Source organism: Simochromis diagramma, unplaced genomic scaffold, assembly GCF_900408965.1.
Source record: "Simochromis diagramma unplaced genomic scaffold, fSimDia1.1 OVJJ01000685.1, whole genome shotgun sequence".
In the NCBI taxonomy this organism is placed as follows: Eukaryota; Metazoa; Chordata; class Actinopteri; order Cichliformes; family Cichlidae; genus Simochromis; species Simochromis diagramma.
In genome coordinates this window covers 14,504,335-14,526,834 of record NW_024387477.1, presented here as the reverse complement: position 1 = coordinate 14,526,834, position 22,500 = coordinate 14,504,335, and the positions used below count along the sequence as shown (strand labels likewise).

Sequence of the window (22,500 nt, the reverse complement as noted above, 5' to 3'; positions counted from 1 at the left end):
CCATCCGTGGAAACACTCCTCACCGCTTTGTACTTTTAAACCCTTCACCAGCAGCCTCTAACAGCCTTCACTCATTAGGCAAAAAGAGGAACAATGCCACCTACAGGTCAAAACGTTAAACTGCAACAATACTACCAAGTAGATCTTTAGAAGTTTGTCCATCGGCCTTCTTCTCGTTAAAGCCCCAAACAGAAACCTTTGTGCAACTATAACCTTTAGAAATATCCGTGTAGACCATTCTTTCAAGGTTAATTTAACCCCAATAATAGAAAAACATCCCTTACTTCAATTTTGTGCAGTTAAATAAACAAAAAACACAAAAAGATTACAGCACAGATCAGGGGGAAAAAATCTAGATGCCAACTTTTATGTGAAGAAAAAAGGTTCTTTTTTGTGATTAAATAAATTATCTAATCAATCACTGATCATTCTAACCAAGGGATAACCCTGCCTCCTTAAAATTCTTCATTCAGAGTATGACAGTTGATCATATTACATTGAAAACTATGGTTAATATTTTAAGGCAACTCTATTATCTTTTTCCTTATTTTTAGTCATAAACATTTGCTCTTACAATGGTGCCATGTTCTTATTTGATATGACCGGAATTTAAAGTAATAAGGTCAGAGTACAAACAAGTCAAATCTTTAACTTTTACAACTTGAAAACAGACTAGGACTAATCCGTGAAGCTCCGAGTGGTTTCTGTCATAGCTCAGGCCTGCTTATAGAACAGAATGACAGAGTTTGCATAAGACGTTAGTGAGGGTGGCCTCTGCCTGTGTAGCTACCCTTGGAAAAACTCTATTCTGATGGTTATCAAACTACGTCTTTATTGATATGAACTGAGGAAAACTCATCCTTAAGGTTACAGGGGAGCTCGTCACATGTCATTTTTATAGGTGAAACGGTTAACATCGAATACAATACCTGCAACAGTTTTTCCATTACCACATCAACAACATGGACAAAAGTATTAGGCAACACCTCTTTAATATTTGAATTCAAGTGTTTTCAGTCCCATTGCCACTGTGTATAAGATCAAGTGCCTAGCCACACAGTCTGACTTTACAATGACTTGTGAAAGATTTGGTCTAAAGAGCTCATTGAAATGTGTAATGGGATGCAACTGCTGTCACAAGTCACTTAGTGACATTTCATTTTCTTAATTCCACAATCTTCTGGCATAAACACTCTGTGCTGGGAGCATCGTGGCTGAGTACTGCCTGTATGTATAATGTGTGCTTGTCCTCCAAACATCTTATCAGACACTTTCACAAAACATTTAGGTTCTTGTGAAATCCTTCAAGGGGACTTTTGGTCCTGGTGCCTCTTTTAGCTTGTAGGCGAAGTTTTTGTGATACTTCCCTCCTTTTTAGTTTCTTTTCATCCTTATTAACCTCCTCACTGTCAGTCACATCATTTGATGACTCAGTATCCTGTAGCTGCATACACAGATTATGTGGCATTTTTCTTTATAGGCTTGTTTTATGGGAAATGTGTACATTAAAAAAAAAAAAAAAGCACAAAGCCCTTAAAACACACCTTATTTTGGCTTGTGGGACACTAGCCCCTCCCACCTGCTGTAAACCTTCTGTATGTGGAGGACAGCCAATCACAACAATACTGTCTTAAAGGAGCAGCAGTTGAAATGTTTCAGAGCATGAGCTGAACCATCAAGGTGCGGTATAAGATCAATAAGGGCCTTTAGTAACATTAGTCATGCAAAGCTACTCAAAAGAAAGTAAACAGTCAAATATGCAGAAGAAGTTGCCTTATGTAAAGATTTATTAATTTATAATACAAGCTTTGATGTAGACCACATTGCATTTTAGTTTTTACATTTATTCATACTGAGCTAATCTTCATAGCAGTGACATTGATTGACAAAAACACAAACCAAAAGACACTCGATGGAAGGAATCAAAAGGTTTCCGACTGTTTCTGAAGAAACCACAGCCCATCAACACGCCCAGTGCACCACCTTCTTCTTTTTTTAAAGACCACTTGCCCCCCCCCCCCCCAAATTAGTCCACATTATGCCACGCATTCACACACCCTCAGACACACTCGCACACAAACTCACCCGCACAAAAATTCAACAAATACATATACACAAGATAAAAATTGATATATTTAAATTTCAATATTAATGATATTACTGAATTCCACAATAAAAGGCAAACGAGAAGAAACGACAGCATCCAAATGAAAAAAGGAGGCGAAACACTTCCAAAACTTTCCTTTTTTTTTTTCTCTCTCTAGTCATCCAACGAGAGAAACTCAGCCTCGTTTTCAGTGTCCTGTAGAGGAGGGCGTCAAACCGATACCCGCTCGCATCTTCTGTCTGCGTTTAACTGGCCCGCCGTGCCGGCTCCCATCACCAGGGAGCATCGACAGCCTAGTCATTAAAGTCTCCACCAGAGGAACGAACACGACACCTGATGGCGCGCACATGATCCGCTGAAATCCTCTGACCGCATTTATTCAAGCCTCGCCGGGGAGTCTGTTCCCGTTTCCCGCGGACCCTCAGGTGTTTTTACTCTTCCAGATAAAAGTACTTCCTCGATTGGTCCATGAACAGACGCAGGTGACGGCCTACTGACCGTCAGTTACTGAGAGGCAGAAACAGTCTGTGAGGAGGATGGCACGTTTTCTACCACCTGGGTTCGGGAGGAGTTAAGGTCTGTTCATCTGACCAAAAACAAAAAGCCACAAAGGAGGAGGAGATGAAACACAGCAAACACTTTAGAATTAAACTGGTTAAGTGCAACGAGAGGGTTAACACCATTCAGTAAGACCTGGGGAAAACATCCAAGTGACTAGTAGGGAAGGGTTAAAGCCCACACATCCTTTGTAGCACTTCTGTGTCCATGAAGAGAGGCGAGTTCCTGGGTTGTTGTTGTTGTTTTTTTGTTGTTGTTGTTTGCTTTGTTTTTTCACTACATGACAGCTCTTCAAAAATGTCTCCAGCAGTGAAGGGATCTGCGATGTTGTTCAATGTCATGATGTTCAAAGAAAAAGTAGTAACAACAGTAGAAGTTTGGGGGCAGAAAAGTGAACATTATTGGCACAAAAAAGCCTCAGATTGGACAGTTCAACCAAAGTGTGTGAGAGAGAGAGAGAGAGAGAGAAAGAAAGAGGGGGGAGGGGGACCCCAAACGGACTTCCTGCATTTTATTCCAGATCCACAGCTGACGGGACAACAGGCAGGAAAGAGCGGAGAGGGAGTGTATGCTTGTTTGAATGTGTGTGTTTTATATATATATATATGTGTGTGGATGTGTGTGCATGTGTGTGGATGTGTGTGTGTGTAATTAAAGGAAGGGAAGGGGCTGTTTCTGTAGCTTTACAAGAGGAGGCAGCAGTTGCTCTCTGTTGTTTTTTCTCTGTTCCTTTGACCTACAAAGACAAGAGAGCAGAGACATGAGGTGAGACAAAAAAACCCACAAAAACATCCAGCTGACATGAGACAGACCTCACTGGGATCTGTTTCCTGTTAGAAGGGGGTTCTTCCTCCCGACAGCTGCAAAGAGTTTGTTCATGTGGGGGTCATCTGATCATTATTAAAAGCTTCTCAAAACTGTTTACGCATTCTTCAACAATCAAAACATACAAAAAGCTGCTGAAATGTGTGGGCCACTGCACTGCGCACAGTGTAAAAAAATGTCCGTAGCTATAATCACAGTGACAATGTAGCGTCAAGTGAATTAGACCTGAGTCACACAGGCCTAGAGACTGGTCAGCAACCATCTGATAACCACAGGTTTTGAGGGAAAAACGAGTATTCTCCATCCGGTTGCTGTTGGTTGAGTGCAATTGTTAGGAAAATGATTGCTGAATTCCCAGTCATGCAGGTGTACAGACGAGTTACTGGCAACCACCTGTTGCTAAGGAAAACCGTGTGTTAGCCTCAGCTAGCCGAGTGTGGCTAAAGTTAGTCTTTTTAGCAGCGCTCATCTTCTTTCTTTACACGCTGGCATCCACACGCCTGTCATGAGTTTGGCTGCTGGTAGTGACGGGATGGATTACATCCAACATACGGCTGAGAACTTTTACATCAAAGTACTGAAGAAGCATGATGGTTTATGCATGATGGTATATTAGAGCCAGTGACAGTTTAACAATTTTTTTTTAATAGTTTGGCACCTCGAGAAAAAACTAAAACAAGGAGCAGATGAAAGTTCCTCACCATGAGAGTTGGGCTCTGGAAGAGTCTCCCTGGCAACCAAGTGCATGACAGTTGTTCGGCCCGGCGGCAGCTTTAGAGCTGAAAACACATAAAACACGTTAGGATTCATCCTTGTACTTTCCCATCTAATCAAATGTTGGCAGCAACAACAGCTGCATACGAATGCTATGAATTATGACCTTGTCAGTATCTATATTTGTCTCGCCTAGGAATCACTTTATTTTCAACATCGTAACCTTCAATTAACCAAGCTGGATCATGAATATTTACATGTGCCACTAGGATATCTTTAATTGTAAAAACTTTCCTTACACATATTAATAAGTCTACCTGGCATCAGGTTTGAAGCTGAAATGAGATTGTCACGTAAAAAAACTGTTCTATATACTAAAAGTGCTGCTGTCGCTTTCACTTCTTCAGACTCTCTGCAATTTAGAAGTCGGTGAAGCTGCACCAGAAACCACCTCTGTTTCCTCTGTTATACATATTTAATCAGACAGTCTCACCTCACTGAGATTAAAATCTTTTACAAGAGACCTGAGAACAAGAAAACGTGCAAAACCAGCCATTTTTTTCTTGATTGCAAAACAGTGATGAGCACCAGATGTGACACTAGTGACGAATCGCAGTGCACTGTGATATACAGAGTTTAAAGCTCCTCAGTCACACAGGAGATGAGATCAAAGGTTGCCAACAGGTTGCATGGAAGACAGTGATTTCTCTGCAAACATTTGCAAACTATTTGACCACTAGTAAAACGGTTTAAAAAATGCGATGCAAACCAGAGACAAAGATTACTCAGATGGAAAAGTTCAACAAAAGCTGGAGAATAAGAGCACTTTCCTTCAAACATTTACAGTTTAAATACCACTCAGAGTGCAGCTGGCGAGCGTTTGCAGTCAGCTGGTGTCTTCCATACAAACGACAGGCAACCATGGTGCAGTACTCTCTTTGCAACAGATTTCACCTAGCAACACCAAGCAACCTCCAAACTGTTGATGCACTAGGTTGTATCTACACTAATTTTCCAACTGGAAGAGAAAGACAATCCTTTAAAAAAAAAAAAAAAAAATCAAACTCTGCTTTTAAAGCCAAGCCCAAATGTGTTTCTAAGTCTCCACAAGAGTGATGAGGGTGACAGGCCTCAGGTAGAGGTGGAGAACACCACATACTTCAGAATTAAGGAGTAGCTTAAGCTTCTTCAGTGCAGCTTCCCATGTACAATGCTGATGGGATTCTCAATCTCAAACCAAGGTCACATTCTAGAAGGTTTAATCTGACTTTTAAAGAAGTCCTGAGGACTTCTTTAAATGTTCCTAATGAGTGCTAAGACAATCAGCAGCCACACCTTCTTCAGTGGATAGCCTTTTAAATGTAGGCAATCTGAGGTCAGAGGTACATGATCACTACCATGATTCATACTGGCAAACAATTTGTTCTACACGTGAGCAAAAATACGTGCACTTCCTGTCACGGTTACAGAGTAAAAGGCAGATTTCCTGGTACTGTTTGATTAAAATTTCTGAACAGAAACGCAGAAAGAGGAACTGCAGCCACCATCAGAAGACTCCACAACAAATCACAAGAAGAAAGAAGTTGATGGGCTGTTGAAGGCAGCGACACGATATACAGATGTTACCGGACATCTGAATATTGTGAATATTGGCGTTATATAGAAATGTAAGCTTTATATTTTTGTATCTTTTTACAGAGAGATCTTCTTTTATCTGACCGACTCGATTTCTTCTATTGCACATTGAACTTTGTGTGTTTTCTAAAGTATAAATTTATAAAGTAAAGCTTGAATTAAAGCCACGCTTAATGCAATATAATTACTTTATACAACTAAACCAACATTTTCTTCATGGATCTCAGAAACGGCTTCATAGACTGGCTTCTTAAAAAGAGTTTCTGACATGGCGATTTTCATTGTCTTATATTAGACATTCTTAAAACAAGAAAAAAAAAGTTTATTTAAAAACACAAACAAAAACAAAAAACCCATAAGTACTGAAATGAAAGAAAGAAAAATCTTGACTCTAATCCCATAATCTGTTGTGCTTTTTAAGCCATTTTATGTACAACAGCCAAGCAGTGACTATGTCAAGGACCTTTATTGTGAAAGGAACAGGAAGAAGCCCATTTCGTATGTGTGGACAAAGCTCACGTTTCCGGTATGGCGTTTTCGGACATGCATAAAACAAATCAGGTCATATTACCCCATTATTGTTGATAAGCAGTTTCAGTATTGGCATCACTCGCTCCACTGGAGCAAGCCTGCAAACCCAGCATCCAAATGACTGAGGCTGTGCTGGAGAGGAGGTTAAAGAACTGTTAACCATCATGGACCATCCTCTGCATCATTTACTGGAAGGCAGCGGAGCACTTTAAGATGCATTTCACAAGGACAGACACAGGAAATCTTCACTGCCTCATACCACAATACCTGCATTTATTTTATATGATTTCTTATTGAGCCATTTCACTCTGGGTTGTTTGTTTTTTTTTTTTATTGAGCTATCACAGGTTGTGTTCAGTCTTTTAGCTAATGTAACAAGTTTACAAATTCTGGTATTAATAAAGTATAATTTGTTCATAAAATCTAAATGGTACCTACTGCTACCGCTGCATACTGCATGAATAAAAACTCATACCAGCAGATAATTCTCAGATGAGTCTCAGAAGATAAAGGCTGTTTTCGATTTCACTTCCCATTTATTTCTACACGAAACAGAGAGACACACATCCTTGCGTCACATCGCTCTGATTAAAGGGAAATGTCCAGCCAGTGTGAGAGATCAGAAGCACTGAGACTGGTTCTCAATCAGGAAATACTGTCTGCTTCAGTTCATGTTTTGGGTACAGTGAAATAATCCAAACAGCAGCAAAGGAGGAAGGATGCTGCCTGGGAATCTGAGGACACTGGCAGAAGTTCATGACTGTAAATCGCTTTGTGTACTGCTGCTAGATATGCCCGCATGCCGTTTTTGGCATTAGTAAGTTAACAACAGCGTTTACAGTAAGATAAAAGCATAAAGATGCCATTCTGTTTCTCTCTGATGCTTTCTCTGGCCAGCGATGGTCTTACCTCCCAGGGTGACGTTGCCATGAAGGAAGCGTCCCTGGAAAATGAGGCGGAGTATACTGGGACTGCTCACCTGCTCTTCCTCCCACCCTGCCAAGGAGGGAAAGAAGAGATGTATCACTTTCCCAACTGATGCAGCCAGCAGTATTTTTTTGTCCTAGAAACACTAAACACAAGAGCCAAGATACAGATTGCTGAGCATATTTCTGAAGACTGTGATATATGCAAAGCCCACAGTTTACAATTTAAACCTTTAAATAAGTTCTGGATTCTGTTTCCAAATGAACTCAAACTGGCCGTTTCTTGTATTTTAATCAGCTGGCATGCACACTGGTACCCAGTACATCAATGAGCTGATACTAGCTAATGTACTGGCCTGGCTAGTTTATTGCCCTGGCTCCAATGTTAATTCCCCCATCCAACACCATAACACGAGGTGTGATCCAAAAATTAGGGTGATAAAAAAAAAGTTCAAAAACCTCGCAATAATCTCCTTGGGCAGGTCCGGATGACTTTCAGCATGGCTGCCTGTCCTGACCACTTGTACTGCAGCCTTGTCCCCAACTCCAGTATCCACAATAACTCTCAGAATTATTATGAAGAGCTAAACTCTCCACTGAGGCCAATATCGCTGTCTTACCAGGCTGTAAACATGGGAGTCTATGGGGATTGACTCAAGTGGCTCTTGAGTTGAAACTGCAGTTTCTGGCAGTTCAGCGCTGCTTTCATTCATGAATGAATTCATGAAGTCTCGAGAGGCTTCAGCCGAGGAGTTTTCATTTGAAGAGTCTGCAGTTTCTAAGTCCAAAGGCTGCGTGTCACATGATGAGCAAACCCAGCAGCGTGCTTGCCATTTTTTGACACTCACATGGTTGTGCACAGCAAATCTGTCCCCCTGGATGAGGCAGTAAAAGCAGAGTTTACTGCCCACCTCACACTGTTACAAACTCACCTGTCTGCTTTGGACTTCGAAAGCTTGTCAGTTTGTTTAAATCAGCGAGTGTGAATACTTGCATATTTTTAAACAGAGATTATATCAGGTTTTGATTCCACATCTGTTAAATATTTGCAGAAACTGGCAAACTGTATGAGATTGAATCAGTCTGACTTTGAGGTTCAAAGTGTGAAATATATTAAAAGTGAAGAACAGGAGACTGAACCCTTTAAAACGTACCTGCAGGCCAGTTGTCAAATACGTGCTTGGCGATGTCCGTGGCCGAGTCATTTGGGGAGAAGGTGAAGTCCTGTGTTTTGCCACTGACCAGGATAAGGCGGAGGTGTACCTAAAGCGACAAACAAAAGCATTCAAATATGGGTCCATAGAAATGTCATGCCAGCCACACTTCCATTAAAATTCTTCTCAATTAGTCGTGGCGAAATCCCTTCACTTCCTCTAACCTCCTCAGACATGAGGTGACCTTCTGAAGGGTGCGAACAGACGGACATTCCAGTCTAATTAGATTTAGCCACACCAGATCTTCACCCTCTGACTGGGCGACTTCATTCATCGAGGGCTTACGGTGAAGTGAGCCTCTGTTGCTGGAGATAACACCAGATAAGGGTGGGGCAGAGGGGGGAGAACACTGGGCCTTTAGTTCCAGGGTGCTGCTGCTCCTCTCCGGGCTGTCGGCCTAATGCGATAACCCCAGGTGTCCCAGACAGCTCTGGGCCATGTTATTAAATTTACATGGCCAGTGCGTAGCCCCAAGGGGGACTCGTGCAAGTGTGTGTGGGAAGGTCTCTTAACAGAGGGGCTTCCTTCTTCTTCTTTAAAAAAAAAAAAAAAAAAAAAAATCCTCTGGGCATCTACACAAAGATATCTGTTAAAAAAACAAATAAAAGGGGAAACTTCATGGGCAACATGCCTTTAAGCAGTGTCCAACATTTTATGCCCACTGGAGCCAGAAGATCAGACTATTAATAGGACACCAAAAAAAAGCTCATTTAATTACTTTAATTGGCGCCAACTTAAAATATAAGAGTATCACATAAATTATCGGTTGATTTAGATTTAAAATCTGTATCTGAAAATAAGTAGTAAGCTTGAAAATGAATGTAACAGAGTAAATGTCACAACTGAAGGTCATAACAATGTGTCATAAAATCTTTTTCACTAACAGTTACCTCAAGTTTTTTTTCCCCTGCATATGCAATTAAAAAAGAAATTACCAGGACTTTGACCAAGCGTACTTGCTCCTCCATAAAAGCTGAAACTCGCTGGCTTTACAGTCAAAAATCACCCAGCAGTCAGGGGCTAGCTGCACCCTCACGCACAGAAACCTCTTTGTCATTTATTCATTGGTTTTGCAATTGAAAGAAATTGTTTAATGTAATAAATAATCAGTTAACAGCCTTTTCTTGAGAATCATCACAAGGCTGCGCTCATGAATGTAGATCCTGCACCTTTTCCTATCAACAAACTATCACGACCTAGACGGGGATAAGTGGTAGAAAATGGTTGGGTGTACTTTTATGGAAAATAGTAAAGCAAAACTAATGTTGAAGATTAAAGCAAGACAGTGTAGAGCTTCTATGAAGCAGACTGTGATCAGCAAGTGCTTTAACATGTGTGACATCCCAGGTGATAAAGGTGTAAAACGTTTTAACCAAGAGAAAACTATGATTACTATGATTAGTGGAGTAACTCTGGTTTAATTGTCTACTACTTATATTTTAATAGAACACAGTTTCGCGACAATAAAAGGGCAATTCTATTCTATTTCATTCTATTCTTTACAGACGTTTAACAACTACAAAAATTTCATTGTATCTGTACCCACAGTTAGGCCGTTTAAGGCATTTTTATAAAATATGGTTTCATTTTCCACCATAATGCTTCATTGCTGCTGCATGTGTCGCCCTCCTCACACACTATTTTAAATTTAAAAAATAATAAAAAAAAACTGTGAATATTTTAGTCAAATTTTTCCACTAACATTAGACTACATGAAGGTAGGCTCGTGGTCAGGATTAAAAACATCACCCTTAACTGAATAATTATCTTGAGCCCATTTTGGACCTCTGTCGCTGGACCTCATTGAGCTCTCATCTCTGATCAATCATTCCACAAAAACATACAAAAAGAACAATACTAAATCTTTTTGCTGGGACATCTCTACTCTAGATTCAGAGCTGACCGATGGGGGAACGTTCCCCCTACATTTGCCCTTCTTTAAAAAAAACGTGAAACATAAACTTTCTTTGGTTCACAAATCACAGAGGAGAGAACAAAGAGACTTAATCAGGAGGTGTGACGTGAGGAAGGGACAACCCTCCTCTCTGATCTGTTTACAAATACACCCCCCCCCCCCCCCTTTCCTCTCGGTGGTCCCCTGCTCACCCATCCCCCTGTGAACTGAATAACCTCAATGTGGGATTGCATACCCATGTCATTATTGACAAGCTTTGTCCCCCTTCCCTTTCATCCTGAACAAAACAAAAACAAAGTCAAATCTGCCATGGCAACATCCTGCATCACAAAGTCATTGAGGTTCACCAATCGAAAGGAAGTCTTCCAAGTGGCTGTTATGATTACTTTTTAAGGGTTAAAGCTAATAGCAGAGGCTTATCTGTTCTTCATGCTGGTCAAGTTTCCTAAAAACATAGTCAGCCACGAGCTTCAGGATAGCTGCCAAGAGAGATGATCTATTAAATCCCACTCTGGCCTCCTGTGGGTTTTACCTCATGTTGGTGTCCTACATAAAACATCTGACAACATTTATTCTTTTTTAAAAACTAAACATGGGTTCCATTAATACGGGGATGTCAAACTCATTTTACATCATGTGCAACATACATTCCACTTTGATATGAAGTAGGCAAAAGTACTACCAAGTAACAGAAAAGGTTCTGGATTGTCCTGTAATTACAATTTTAGAATATCCTTGTGCGTTGGTGTAGTATAACTGGAGCAATAGGAAAAGCTGAAAACTTGTGAAAATAGAGTTAAAAATTCAAAAACTAACCATGCTTTCACATTTTCTTAAGATGCCTAGTGAGCCAGATTGGAGTCTTTGCTGGGCCAGTTCTGCCCTAAGGGCTTTATGTCTGGCACCCCTATTCTAATATCTGCAGTTTAACACTCTTCTTATTCAATAAAGCGTACGCTTCAGAAATATCATAAAATTAAATGACACAAATAACACTAAAATAACATAGAACAACACAAAAAGTTGAATCATTGTCCTTAAAAAGTTATGTTTTGCCTCACCAACAATCCAAAACCTGAAATATGCACACACGTGTGATCAATGCTGTACATTTTCATACTAGGAACTCAGTATGGAGACAGCAATTGTAAAAATGTGGGCCAGTAATAACATTTGAATTAAAAAACAAAAAATTGGCAATCCCATATGAAAATATTTTATTTCAAGAGAAATAGCATTTAGCATTGCCCTTAATATGACAAGCTCCAGATATCTATGTTTTATGTTTTGGTGAGCAGTTGATAACAGAAAGAAACAGCTGTTTCATATCTTTTGGGTTTAGAAGTGGCTACCTTTGTTTCTAAAGCTTAGGTGACATGGTGCTACTTCTTTGTTCTTTGTTAATCCTATTTGAACCGGGCACATTTATTTAATTATTGTGTCATAAATAAAACAAACTGATCTAAAACTACAGCCAAACATCAGCCTGTCTGACTGATAAATGTCGCCTCTTTTGACTTTTTATTTCTTCTAATTTCTGATACTGTCGCTGCTCTTATTTACAGCAGAACTTTTAATTACATAAAAATTACAGACAAACTGCAGTTTAATACCCCAAAATGCAAATAATTGTCATCTTTTTCTTGGTAATAATGGTACTAATAAGTAAACAAAGCCAACAAAAACTTGTATTATTGTATCCATTCCTGTGGTTGGGTTGGATTGGGTGGGGGCAGGATGTAATAAGAGGGTGCAATCAATTGGCATCTAAACCTTGAAAGGAAAGTAGGCCAACGTTTTAACTCAGATTAGACAGATGGTGTTCACAGGAACAGCAGTCACTATCCAGCTAAGTGTTTGTGCACGTTGGCTAATCCACAAACAACCCCCACCCCCATACAAACACCTACACCAGTCACAGAGATAATCAAACGTATTAATGTTAAATGATGTTTTGAGTACTCAGAGAGCATCGCCTCAGTTGTGTGTTTTGAAATGTGACAGAGCCTCACTCACCATATCAAGATCCCTCTGAGTGGTCATGGCTCAGCGAGGAGGAAGGCCGTGGACGGGGAGCAGAGAGGACAGGATCGGTGTGCTTCAGCAGCTGGAGACGGGGCCAGAGCCCTGATACAAACACCAACACTGTCAGGTTGACTTCCACAAAAACAGCAAAACAAAACAAAAACCTGACACCATAAGATTGCACCGCTCACAAACTGTTACCCACCGAGCTCGAAGGAGGCTAACGCTGCAGCTAACATGACAACACTATCGGTCGAAACTGCACATGATCGATTAGTTGCCTGGACCGCAACAGCACCGAGCAACTTGTGTTTTACCACACCGTGATTTAACTAACCCAAATTAGTAGTCTTGGCGTGTTAAACTAGGACGAGCTTTAAAGATTAATCCCACAGTTAGCCTTACGTTACGCTAGGGGGCTACATCCCATTCAGGCATCACGGCTCATAAATTTACTGGAAGCTGAAGCGGTGCATTAGGTGGGAGTGTGTCTCGCCCGGAGACACCGATCACCTCAGAGTTTCACCCAGATAAGGTGTATAAACAAAGCCCTGCAAGCTAAACAAGCTACCGCTGTTAACGTTAGCATTAGCTGTTATGTTAGCCCGATCTTCCTGTCGATGGCTACCTGCAGGCTAACAGCCTAAGGACGGTTTCCGTGCTGCGGGCCTCACCTGCATCTGATGAATACGATGAAATTTTGCATTCAGTTGAGTCAACCAGTCAGCGGGAAACGTTTTCCATGGGGAAATGATCGAGTGTAGATGGATGGCGTTATGGTTGACTCTGGGTATCAGAGGCTAATGGACGGGAAGACACCGGAAGTCAGCTGGTAGTAAACACAGAGAAGAACTACAAAGGCTTCTGGGAGTCCGAGTCCAAGTATGAGAAAATATAATAGAAATGAGAAATAGTTTATTATTATTATTATTATTATTATTATTATTATTATTATTATTATTATAAGAAGCAGAAAAATGGGGGGGGGGGTGTTTTGATTCAGACTAAAAATATAAATATGAAAGATGAAAATCAGAATACTTTAATAATCCCTAAGGAAATTATGTGGGTTACAGTTGCTTCAAGAGAGTAACAGTAACAGACTAAACTAATTAAATAAGACAATATAGTACACAGTTTACAAATTTAAGAAATAGCACTAATATATACAAATTGCTCAATTATAAATATCAAGAATATTACAAAGTCATGTATATTACAGAAAAATATACATGATTGACATTTAACTCTAACCTGTGAACTTTGTCATTTGACTGTAGAGCATGTGCAAAAGGGTGTAACTATTGCAGTGTTTACAGTGTATTAGATGGAGGAGTTGTACAGGGCAGGAATGATTTCCTGTGTCGTTCAGTGGTGCTTTTTAAAACGTAAACATTAGATGAAAACATGTAAAACAAATTACAACCAAGATTAAAGTGAAATGTTAAATTAAAACTCTATATTCCAAAGTTAAAACAATACCGAGTATAGACAAGGTATTATATAATCCACATATCACAAGGAGTTATAAAGTTTGATGGCCACAAGTAGGAATGATTTTCTGTGCCATTCTGTTAGTGTCAGTTTTATTTATATAGCACATTCCATCACATGCGAACTCAGTGTGATTAACAAAAGAGATAAAACAGAAGAAACTATGCAGGTCTACTGTGTCTTATGGCAATAAAAACAACAACAAAAACAGAAGTTAACAAACACACACACCATCATTGCCATCAGAACTGCCAGCAGTAGCTGAAGTCCATAGTGTAGAGGGTGAAGAGAAAGTGAGATGGAAGGGTCTCGTGTGGGGCTCCTGTGTTGCTGACCTCCCTGTTCGACACACAGTCCTGTAGGAGTACATTTTCTGGTCTCCCAGTTAGGCAGTCAGTCAACCATACAAGTCAGTATCACTGTCAGCTTATCAGGCAGTAGAGCCGGCCGGATGGCATTGAAGTCACCGAAGAAGTAAAAAAAACCCAAACACGATTCTTACAGTGTTTGCTGCTTTGTCCAGGTGGGTAGAGACATGGGTGAGCAGGCAAAGAATGGCTTCCTTAAATTCAAGTCTGGGCTGGTAGGCAAACTAGAGTGGGTCCATCAGTGGGTGGACCACAGCCTGGAGCTGGTCCAGGATGAGTCTCTCCAGGGTCTTCTTGATTCATCCCATATTTGTGAACTTTTTTTTGCTATACCAAAAGGGTAAAGTGAACAATAATAATGACAATAATGACAATGAAGTCCCATATGATGATATATTTAACAATAGCTGACCATAATATGTCACATCTTGGAAACAGAGGTGTGGGCTGATGACATAAAGACTTAGAGTGACAGGAAAATGTATATTTTAAAAAAACACTTTCTACAGAATATCATCTGCTGTGTATACTTATGTATCCTGAATCCAACCCATCCAGCCCAAAAGTAAAAAGAAAATACAATAAAAATCTAAAAACAAACAAAAAAACAAAAAAACCCAAAACAATAGAAAGCAGTCTTGAATGATGCAGTATTCCTTCATATATTTTTGACTCTGTCTTCTGTTGCATCAGTGGCAGATAGAGAGAATTTTAGATTGGGTGGAAAAGGAGGGGCAAGAGCTCTAGGCAGGGTGGCACCTAGCTCTTCAGTGAAGTATACTAAAATCCCCTATATGTAAATGGACTCAACAAAATATCCACAAAAACACTATTATATACAACTATTTATTGTATCATTACTAGAGATGGCACGATACCACTTTTTTATGTCCGATACCGATACCGATATCATAAATTTGGATATCTGCCGATACCGATATGAATCCAATATAGTGTGTTTTTTAATCAATAAAACTGTTTTTTAAATATCTTGTTGCATTTTGTATAAGTTCATACTCAAGTTTAAATAAACAACAACACTAAAGCTATTCTGTTATACCTGTATGTAAAAAAATACACTGCACCCAAAATATTTCATAGTTCAGCAATACTGATCAATCTAATAAACTTAAACCTGCACCATCCTTCCTATTCTGGTATTTTGAAGAGTACTTAGCAGAAATATTAAGCAACCTAACTAATAGGTTTGTAAACTCCCAGCAAAAAAAAATAGGGAACCACCCCCACCTCATGATGCTTAATCGACGTAATCAACTTTAATTTGATGCAGTGTGAAAAAAAAATACACAGAATCAAATTATTTTTCAAGAATAATTAAATAGATTTCAAACCATCTTTCTTCAACAAATTGCAGACTGCACAGATTTATCTTCCCAAAGGAAAAAGTAGTATAGCTTACTAGGGTATATTAGACTTAATAGTTACTATATACAGTAATGGACTTCTATACATTTTACATCAGATTAAAACTTTGGGTGTAAGATTCGGATAATTATTTATTAAAAGCTAGACATTTTAAATGAGAATAGAAAGAAACGTATGTCTTTGTGCCCCCCTTTCGCTGTTAATGCCCTATCGGCCCCCCTGGCTAAACTTTGCTAGATCCGCCCCTGAAAGGATCCTGGTGTAGAAAGTAATATTAAATAAATTCTAACAACAGCTTATCAAGCTTAAACGTGCTGCTGTTATTCAGCCGCTGGTTTCCTCTTTCTGGTGCAAAGTGGGCCAAAAACAAACAAGAGAAACGGACTCGCAACAGAAAAGCTGATCAGCTGATCATTAAGCAGTTTCACGATTGAAGTAGCAGCAGGAGAGGGAGGGAGAGAGAATATATCCATATATCGGTTAACGTGGGAATGCTTTACAAACATTCAGAGATGAACTTACACACTTGCTTTACTTCTCTCTGGGATAACTTCCTCGGAGATGAAATGCTGGTTTGGTAGTGAGGTTACAAATACACACAGCCGCTCTATCACGTGAGCACACTGCTCCAACGTGCAACGGTTATGAGGCGAGTTATGCCATGTTGCAAGTTTTGTGAGGTGCTTTTTTGATATTTAATGGATCGATTACATTTTTTATTTCTCTCCGATCCAATAATTTATGTCAGTATCGGACCAATACTGATACGTAATATCGGATCGGTCCATCTCTAATCAATTACATTAAATATATTCTGTACCACTTTACAAATTACAGGAAAGTTTGGTTGCTTAGAACCAAAATTCAAAGAAAGGAAGTTTGACTTAAGATTTTTGCACAGCATTATTGATAGTATTAATATTGTTATTTATTTTACTTTTTCTTTATCTCATTTGACCATGGTCAGAACACGGTTAACATGCTCAGCACCACTTTAAATGTGGAAGCCAACACACACCATACACATCCTAATATCCCCTCATCTGTCCTGATTATCCCAGTTTGTCTTGTTTTGCATGGTCTATATCCACACCTTGTTTCATTATTGCCCTACTTTTATTAATAAAGTTAAAAATACAAATAAAAAACTATTAACAAGCAGGATTGATGACATCAACATATTAATATAAACCGTCTTTAGAGAAGCCACCAGAAAACTGTGGCTATGGATCTGTAATAAGACATTACGGCACAACTAAAGTCAAAGTCAAAGTCAAACTATTTGGTTTACTACTACTGTTTATAGCGTTGCCCAAAATTACTTAATTGTAACTAACCAGACTTTATCTGCAGACTGCAAATCACAGCAATCACAGACCACACACAGAGTCTGGCAGCAAAACAAAACCTGACTCAGCGTTAATATTTGAGGGAGAATACCGAGGGGTTTCTGTTATCTGCTGATCTGCTGGCTGACATGTCTCCCTCCTCATTCCAGCGGTCGCAAAACACCCAGAAACCCAGACATCACAGTCTCACAGTAACATGCAAATCTTAGTCAACAACTATATCTGTTTTGTTTTTATCTTTTTTTCTTTCTTTTTTTTAACTCCGCCTCTGGATAGCTCGCTTCCCAGTGCCGGTCCCAAGCCCGGATAAAGGAGGAGGGTTTGGTCGGGGCTAGCAACACCTTCTTGTAAAAACCTGTTGTGCTACAGAAACGACAAGTGAAAACCAACAAGCCATTAGCGAAGAGGAAGGTCAATTGCTAGTGACGAGGACGGACCAAAGTCTCGCGACCGTCCGTCCCTCGATGGATCGACCATTCCTCAACGCAAGGATATTAACTCGCATCGGGACATGGAATGTCAGCTCACTCTACCGAACGGGATACCTCGCATGCAAAGGCTAAAGGTCTTCGATGACTATCGACTATCGACTTGTTGAAGTTGGCTTCAAAGCCAACTTCAAAGTTGGCTTCAAAGGCATTGATCGGTTGGGAACCAGTTTCCGACCGCATCGTCTCGGCTTGATTTCGAACTTGGCAGGCCAAGATCACGTTCATCCAGGACTATGCCCCCACGGAGGAGGACGAACGATACAATCAAGGATGCCTTCTACAACCAGCTCCAAGACTTTTTAGCAGCCATTCCGTGGCACGATCACCTGTTAATGGTTAGCGACTATAACGCACAACTGGACGGGGACCGGGCTGGATTTGAATCGACCATCAGGCCCCATGGATTGGGGGCATGCACGACTGATAACGGCGACCGGCTCTGTTCATTTTGCGCCACGAACGACCTTTGCTTTGGGAATACCTTTTTCCAACACAAGAGAGCACACAAGACGACGTGGCGGGCTCAGGGAGGAACATACGAAAACAAAACCAATTTCGTTTGTGTACGGAGACTATTGCGGTCATTGTTACTCGACGTGCGATGTTGGCGGGGAGCGGACACTCATCGCCAAGCGTCGACTCTGGCTCATGAGAACAGTGTCCAACGGTCAGTGCCCCAAGCCTTTCGATGTCACTCGTCTCAAGGATCTAGAAATGGCCAGCCAGTATTGATTGGACGGGGGACCTTATTGATGAGCGGAACAAGGTAAAGCAAGTATGCGAACGAGAGCCACCAGGACAAGTCTTGGATGCAGTGGACATGCGTTATCGGCTGATAGATCAAATCGTCACACGGAGTTGCAGATGGGACAAACGGGATTGGATCGGACGGAAAGGACAAGAAGCGCAAGAGGCAGCAAACAAGAATGATACCAAAACGCTTTATCGAATCGTTCAGGAATTGAGCGGTGCTCCAAGCGGCAGAGGAGTACCAGTCAAGCGCAAGGACGGCCGCTTCTTAACAACAGCGGAGGAACAAGACCAACGATGGGTCCAGCATTTCAAGGAAATCCTGAATCAACCGGCACCTATGTCGACGACACGCCTTCCGCCCCGTGGATGACCTTCCAGTTAACGTTGGTCCAATCTGGTCAGTGTTATAACACTGGACGGTGGCTTGGACAAGCACATCGCCTGTCGGCTCGGAAAGGCAGCATCGGCCATGCGCAACTTGAATCTGGTTTGGAGATCGACCACCATCTCGATATCATCCAAAGTCCATTTGTTCAATACAATAGTCGTAACAATGGCTATCTATGCGAGTGAAACATGGAAGTCGACGGCAACAATCACCCGATGACTGAATGTTTTCCAACAGCGCAGCCTCCGACGGATTTTCAAGATTTCGTATCGAGATCAAAACAGACATGGAGACAGTCATTCATTGAGGACCTAAAAGCGGTCGATCTTTCATGGGACGAGGCTGAAGGTGTGGCTGCAAACCAAGCTTGTTGGCGATCCCTTGCCGCCTAATGCGCCATGCGGCGCAGGAGGAACTAAGTCTAAGTAAGTAAAAGTAAGTTTATTCATTTTTGATGGTTAAAGGTTAAATACAGTTAAATACATTATTTTCATATCTATGCATAAATATGACCCAAAATATTTTGAAATGTTTAAGTCATAAAGTTAGACAAATGGATGAAAGCTTTGGTATGAAATTATCCAATATAAACAAAAGTTCGCGAACTTCTAGGATGAACAGCCAACTTGAAGGTGAATTTAGAATCAGGTGTGTTGATCGGTCTGATCATCACAACTAATCCACATCATTGTCACTGTCACACAGGAGTAACTGAAGGTTGTAAAAGTCCTTGATGTAAAAAGGAAACACAGGATTCCAGTAACCAAAGGCCTCTATCGCACTGAGTAATGCCATTGTTCACAAGTCCACCATCAGGAGATCACTGAGTAATGATGGTATGCATGTTTTTCACTTCTCATTCAAGAGATTTCTGCCACCACGAGGCTGTCTCGTTCAAAGTGGTCCTGAGGTTTATTGACCCACCCTCATGCAAGTTGTTAAGGGCCACTTGAATGGTATGAATCAAGGCGTTGAGATATAATCACAGTTTCCTTAGCAAAGCTGCACTAATTTAACATCAGTGACAGAGTAATAGAAAATAAGCATTGGTACAGTGAATGTTTTATCTGTTTTATGAGAATTCCCCGGAAAGAAATTAAGGGCAGTAAACTTTCACAGGTTTTATCACCGATGTTTTATTTGTCGCTCCATATAGTGTTATCAGGTAAACTCATATAAATGGACTGCAGTAGAATTACCAGATGACAGCCAGAGCCGGGTTGAGTGTTCATACAAAATACACTTGGAGCTTTTAATAGACTGTGAAACTTCCCGTTGAACCAGGTTATCAAATTTTAGGCTTGCACAATACTGAACGTGGCAGTGGACCAAGTAATTAAATGAGATGGGATAAAATAAGCCAGTGATATAGAGGAGCTTTTTCTGACCCCTTTCCTGTGCAGACTCATGGCCTGTGTGCTACATTCACCTTTTTTGTTGTAAGCCCCTGTTGAAGCCTTAACTTCAAAAAACTGAATTACAAAAATGTGTTTAATGTGAATTAAAACACCACAAACGCTCACACCGAGTCTGCTTTTGGGGTTAAAGGGTGCACAGCCACACACAGACAGAGCTAATCGACATGTTGATTGCACATGTTGATCCTGCAGCATGTACATTTACAGAGCATTAGTCATAGCAGAGCGGCAGACAAACTTTGTCTGCACCTGGCAGTCAGACACTTGGTGCCACTGAAGCATTTTACACAGGAAGCCTTTTACCTACCTCCTCTGAATTATGACTCAGCTAATGAGGAAGGGTGCAGGATTTAAAGACAAACATTAAAGATGGAGATTAAGCGCAGTATCGGTGGGGTGTGTTACTTTTCATCACAATGAGCAGGAAGCCACACGAGTATTCAAAATGAAAAAGGATTACCACAAAAAAAAGGTATGTGGAGGTGAAAGCACGAACCATTCAAAGAGAGATCAGACGGGCTAATGTACCTGCCTTTAATAAACAATGGTGGAGTAAGCTAAGCCTTTTCTCACTTCCTAATTTACAAGTTTTTCACTGCTCATTAAGCTCCCACCACACAAAGACCAAAACACAGAAAACACCATCTGAGAGTTGAGTCTTCTTAAAAAAAATGCTTCTGTATTCGATTATGTGTCGTTGCTTCATGAGTCAGACGGGTGACAGACTAAAGGAAAAAACCCTATAAAGTGTCTCTGGAGGTATCCTGAAGAGATGCAACACCATTCTTTAAAAGATATTTCCTGATTTTTTGATTTGGATCCAAAAATCTCCTCTTTGTGTTTATTGGGGTTGAGGTCTTGTCCCAGTGAAAGCCATAGCAAAGCATGAAGAACAACTCTGTCCCTTCCCTCTATAAAGATGCCACATGTCCTCTGTACAGTTCTGTGGAGCTCCATTATTTCCCCAGGGGTCTTCACGTGTTTGATGTGCCACAGATTTTAGACTGCATACCCCTCCTAACACAACCCTCCCATTTATCCGGGCAGCACAGGGAGTACTCTGGCTTGTGAGAGAGGAGACTTCTGTGACTAAAGTCTAGCATAAATCTAGTAAAAGAAAGCTGGATTAACAGCCATGAGCCTAGGTTACTGAGTATGCATTAGCTTCACACGGAGCATCGGGTATCCGGTGGTTAAGACACACACCTGTAGCATGCCTGGATCATCCAAGACCTAAAAACTAGGTTGGCCCAAGCATTTTTTTTTTTTTATGTTTTGAATAACTGAACATATAACTTACAGAATACATACAGAGATACACTGTGCCTGAGTGGAAACTTAAAAGCAATCATCACATTTTCAATTCACAAAAAGTCTTAAAGTTTAAGTTGAAAATAGAGCAGGTTTTTCATGAGGTTTAATGTAAGTGCCCTCCTCATATCTCTTGTTTCGTTCCATTTATAACACAGACTACTCTATTGTTCCACATATATTACTCTGTCATGATATATAAATAAACCAATAAATAAATGAATATACCTATGTTTTTGGTAATAGGAATATCAAGGTTTTAATTTTAATTGACTGGTATTTAGTATCCAAATCCAGCCATTCACATTCATACAAAGCTTTACTTGGTACACGTTATAATGTTTTTCTCACTCTTCGGTGCTTGCATCAGGTGCGACATCTTGCCCAAGGACACTCCAACATGTGAACTGAAAGAACAAGTTATTGAACCACAGACCTTCAGTGGTGGCATGGCCTGTGCCAAACTGGATATTCCAACCCAAATCCTTGCATTTAACTCTGGCCTGAGGCCTATAATGAAGACTATGTCGCTCTTCATCCATTTCGATTTCATATTTAAAATTCTCGGGTTCAAATCCAGTCTGGGGCCTTGTCTGTGTGGAGTCTGCACGTTCTTCACGTGTCTGTGTTAATGTAAATGTAAATGGTTCTCTGTCTCTATGTGTTAGTCCTGTGATACACTGGCAATCTGTCCAGGGTGTACCCCACCTCTCACCCTGTGGCAACTGGTATAGGCTCCAACCCAACCTGAATTGAATAAGTGGAAGAAAATGGATAAATTTAGATTTTTAACACACTTAAGGTGGGTTCTGAATTACCTATGGATGCAAAATTGTTTTTTAGTTGTAGTAGCCACAGTGGGTAGAACTGCATATTTGATTTGGCACAGTTTTACACATAACTGATGCAGTACCTAATAGATTGGTGTCTCTACTCCTCCTGAGTGTACATATTGCTAATTAATATAATTATTTATAAAATGCCATAAAATCGTATTTATTCGTTTCCCAGGTAATAAGACAAGATGTTTTTAAATAGCATTAACGAATAGCTTAAATTAGGATATAGCTCAGTAAAATGTAATTAATCTGA

The 22,500-nt window shown here is 40.4% G+C and overlaps 1 protein-coding gene across 1 annotated transcript; it reads right to left on the bottom strand.

Annotated features, from left to right (window-relative positions):
• Nucleotides 1–1,769: 1,769 nt before the first annotated feature.
• Nucleotides 1,770–13,284, bottom strand: ubl3b (ubiquitin-like 3b). The gene is made up of 6 exons (XM_040015922.1): nucleotides 13,125–13,284; nucleotides 12,442–12,552; nucleotides 8,451–8,559; nucleotides 7,280–7,366; nucleotides 4,192–4,269; nucleotides 1,770–3,401 (listed from the first exon to the last, which is right to left on the bottom strand). Exons 2-6 carry the CDS (start codon nucleotides 12,466–12,468, stop codon nucleotides 3,349–3,351), a joined length of 354 nt encoding a protein of 117 aa, XP_039871856.1. The 5' UTR covers nucleotides 12,469–12,552; nucleotides 13,125–13,284; the 3' UTR covers nucleotides 1,770–3,348.
• Nucleotides 13,285–22,500: the final 9,216 nt, after the last annotated feature.

Excerpts from the sequence above, each read along its gene's own strand:
- ubl3b (XM_040015922.1), bottom strand. The coding sequence starts at position 12,468 with ATGACCACTCAGAGGGATCTTGATATG. Across the intron at positions 7,367-8,450 it reads ATTTGACAACTGGCCTGCAG|GGTGGGAGGAAGAGCAGGTG; the intron begins GTACGTTTTAAA and ends CCTCCTTGGCAG. Across the intron at positions 3,402-4,191 it reads TCCAGAGCCCAACTCTCATG|GTCAAAGGAACAGAGAAAAA; the intron begins GTGAGGAACTTT and ends TTGTCTTTGTAG.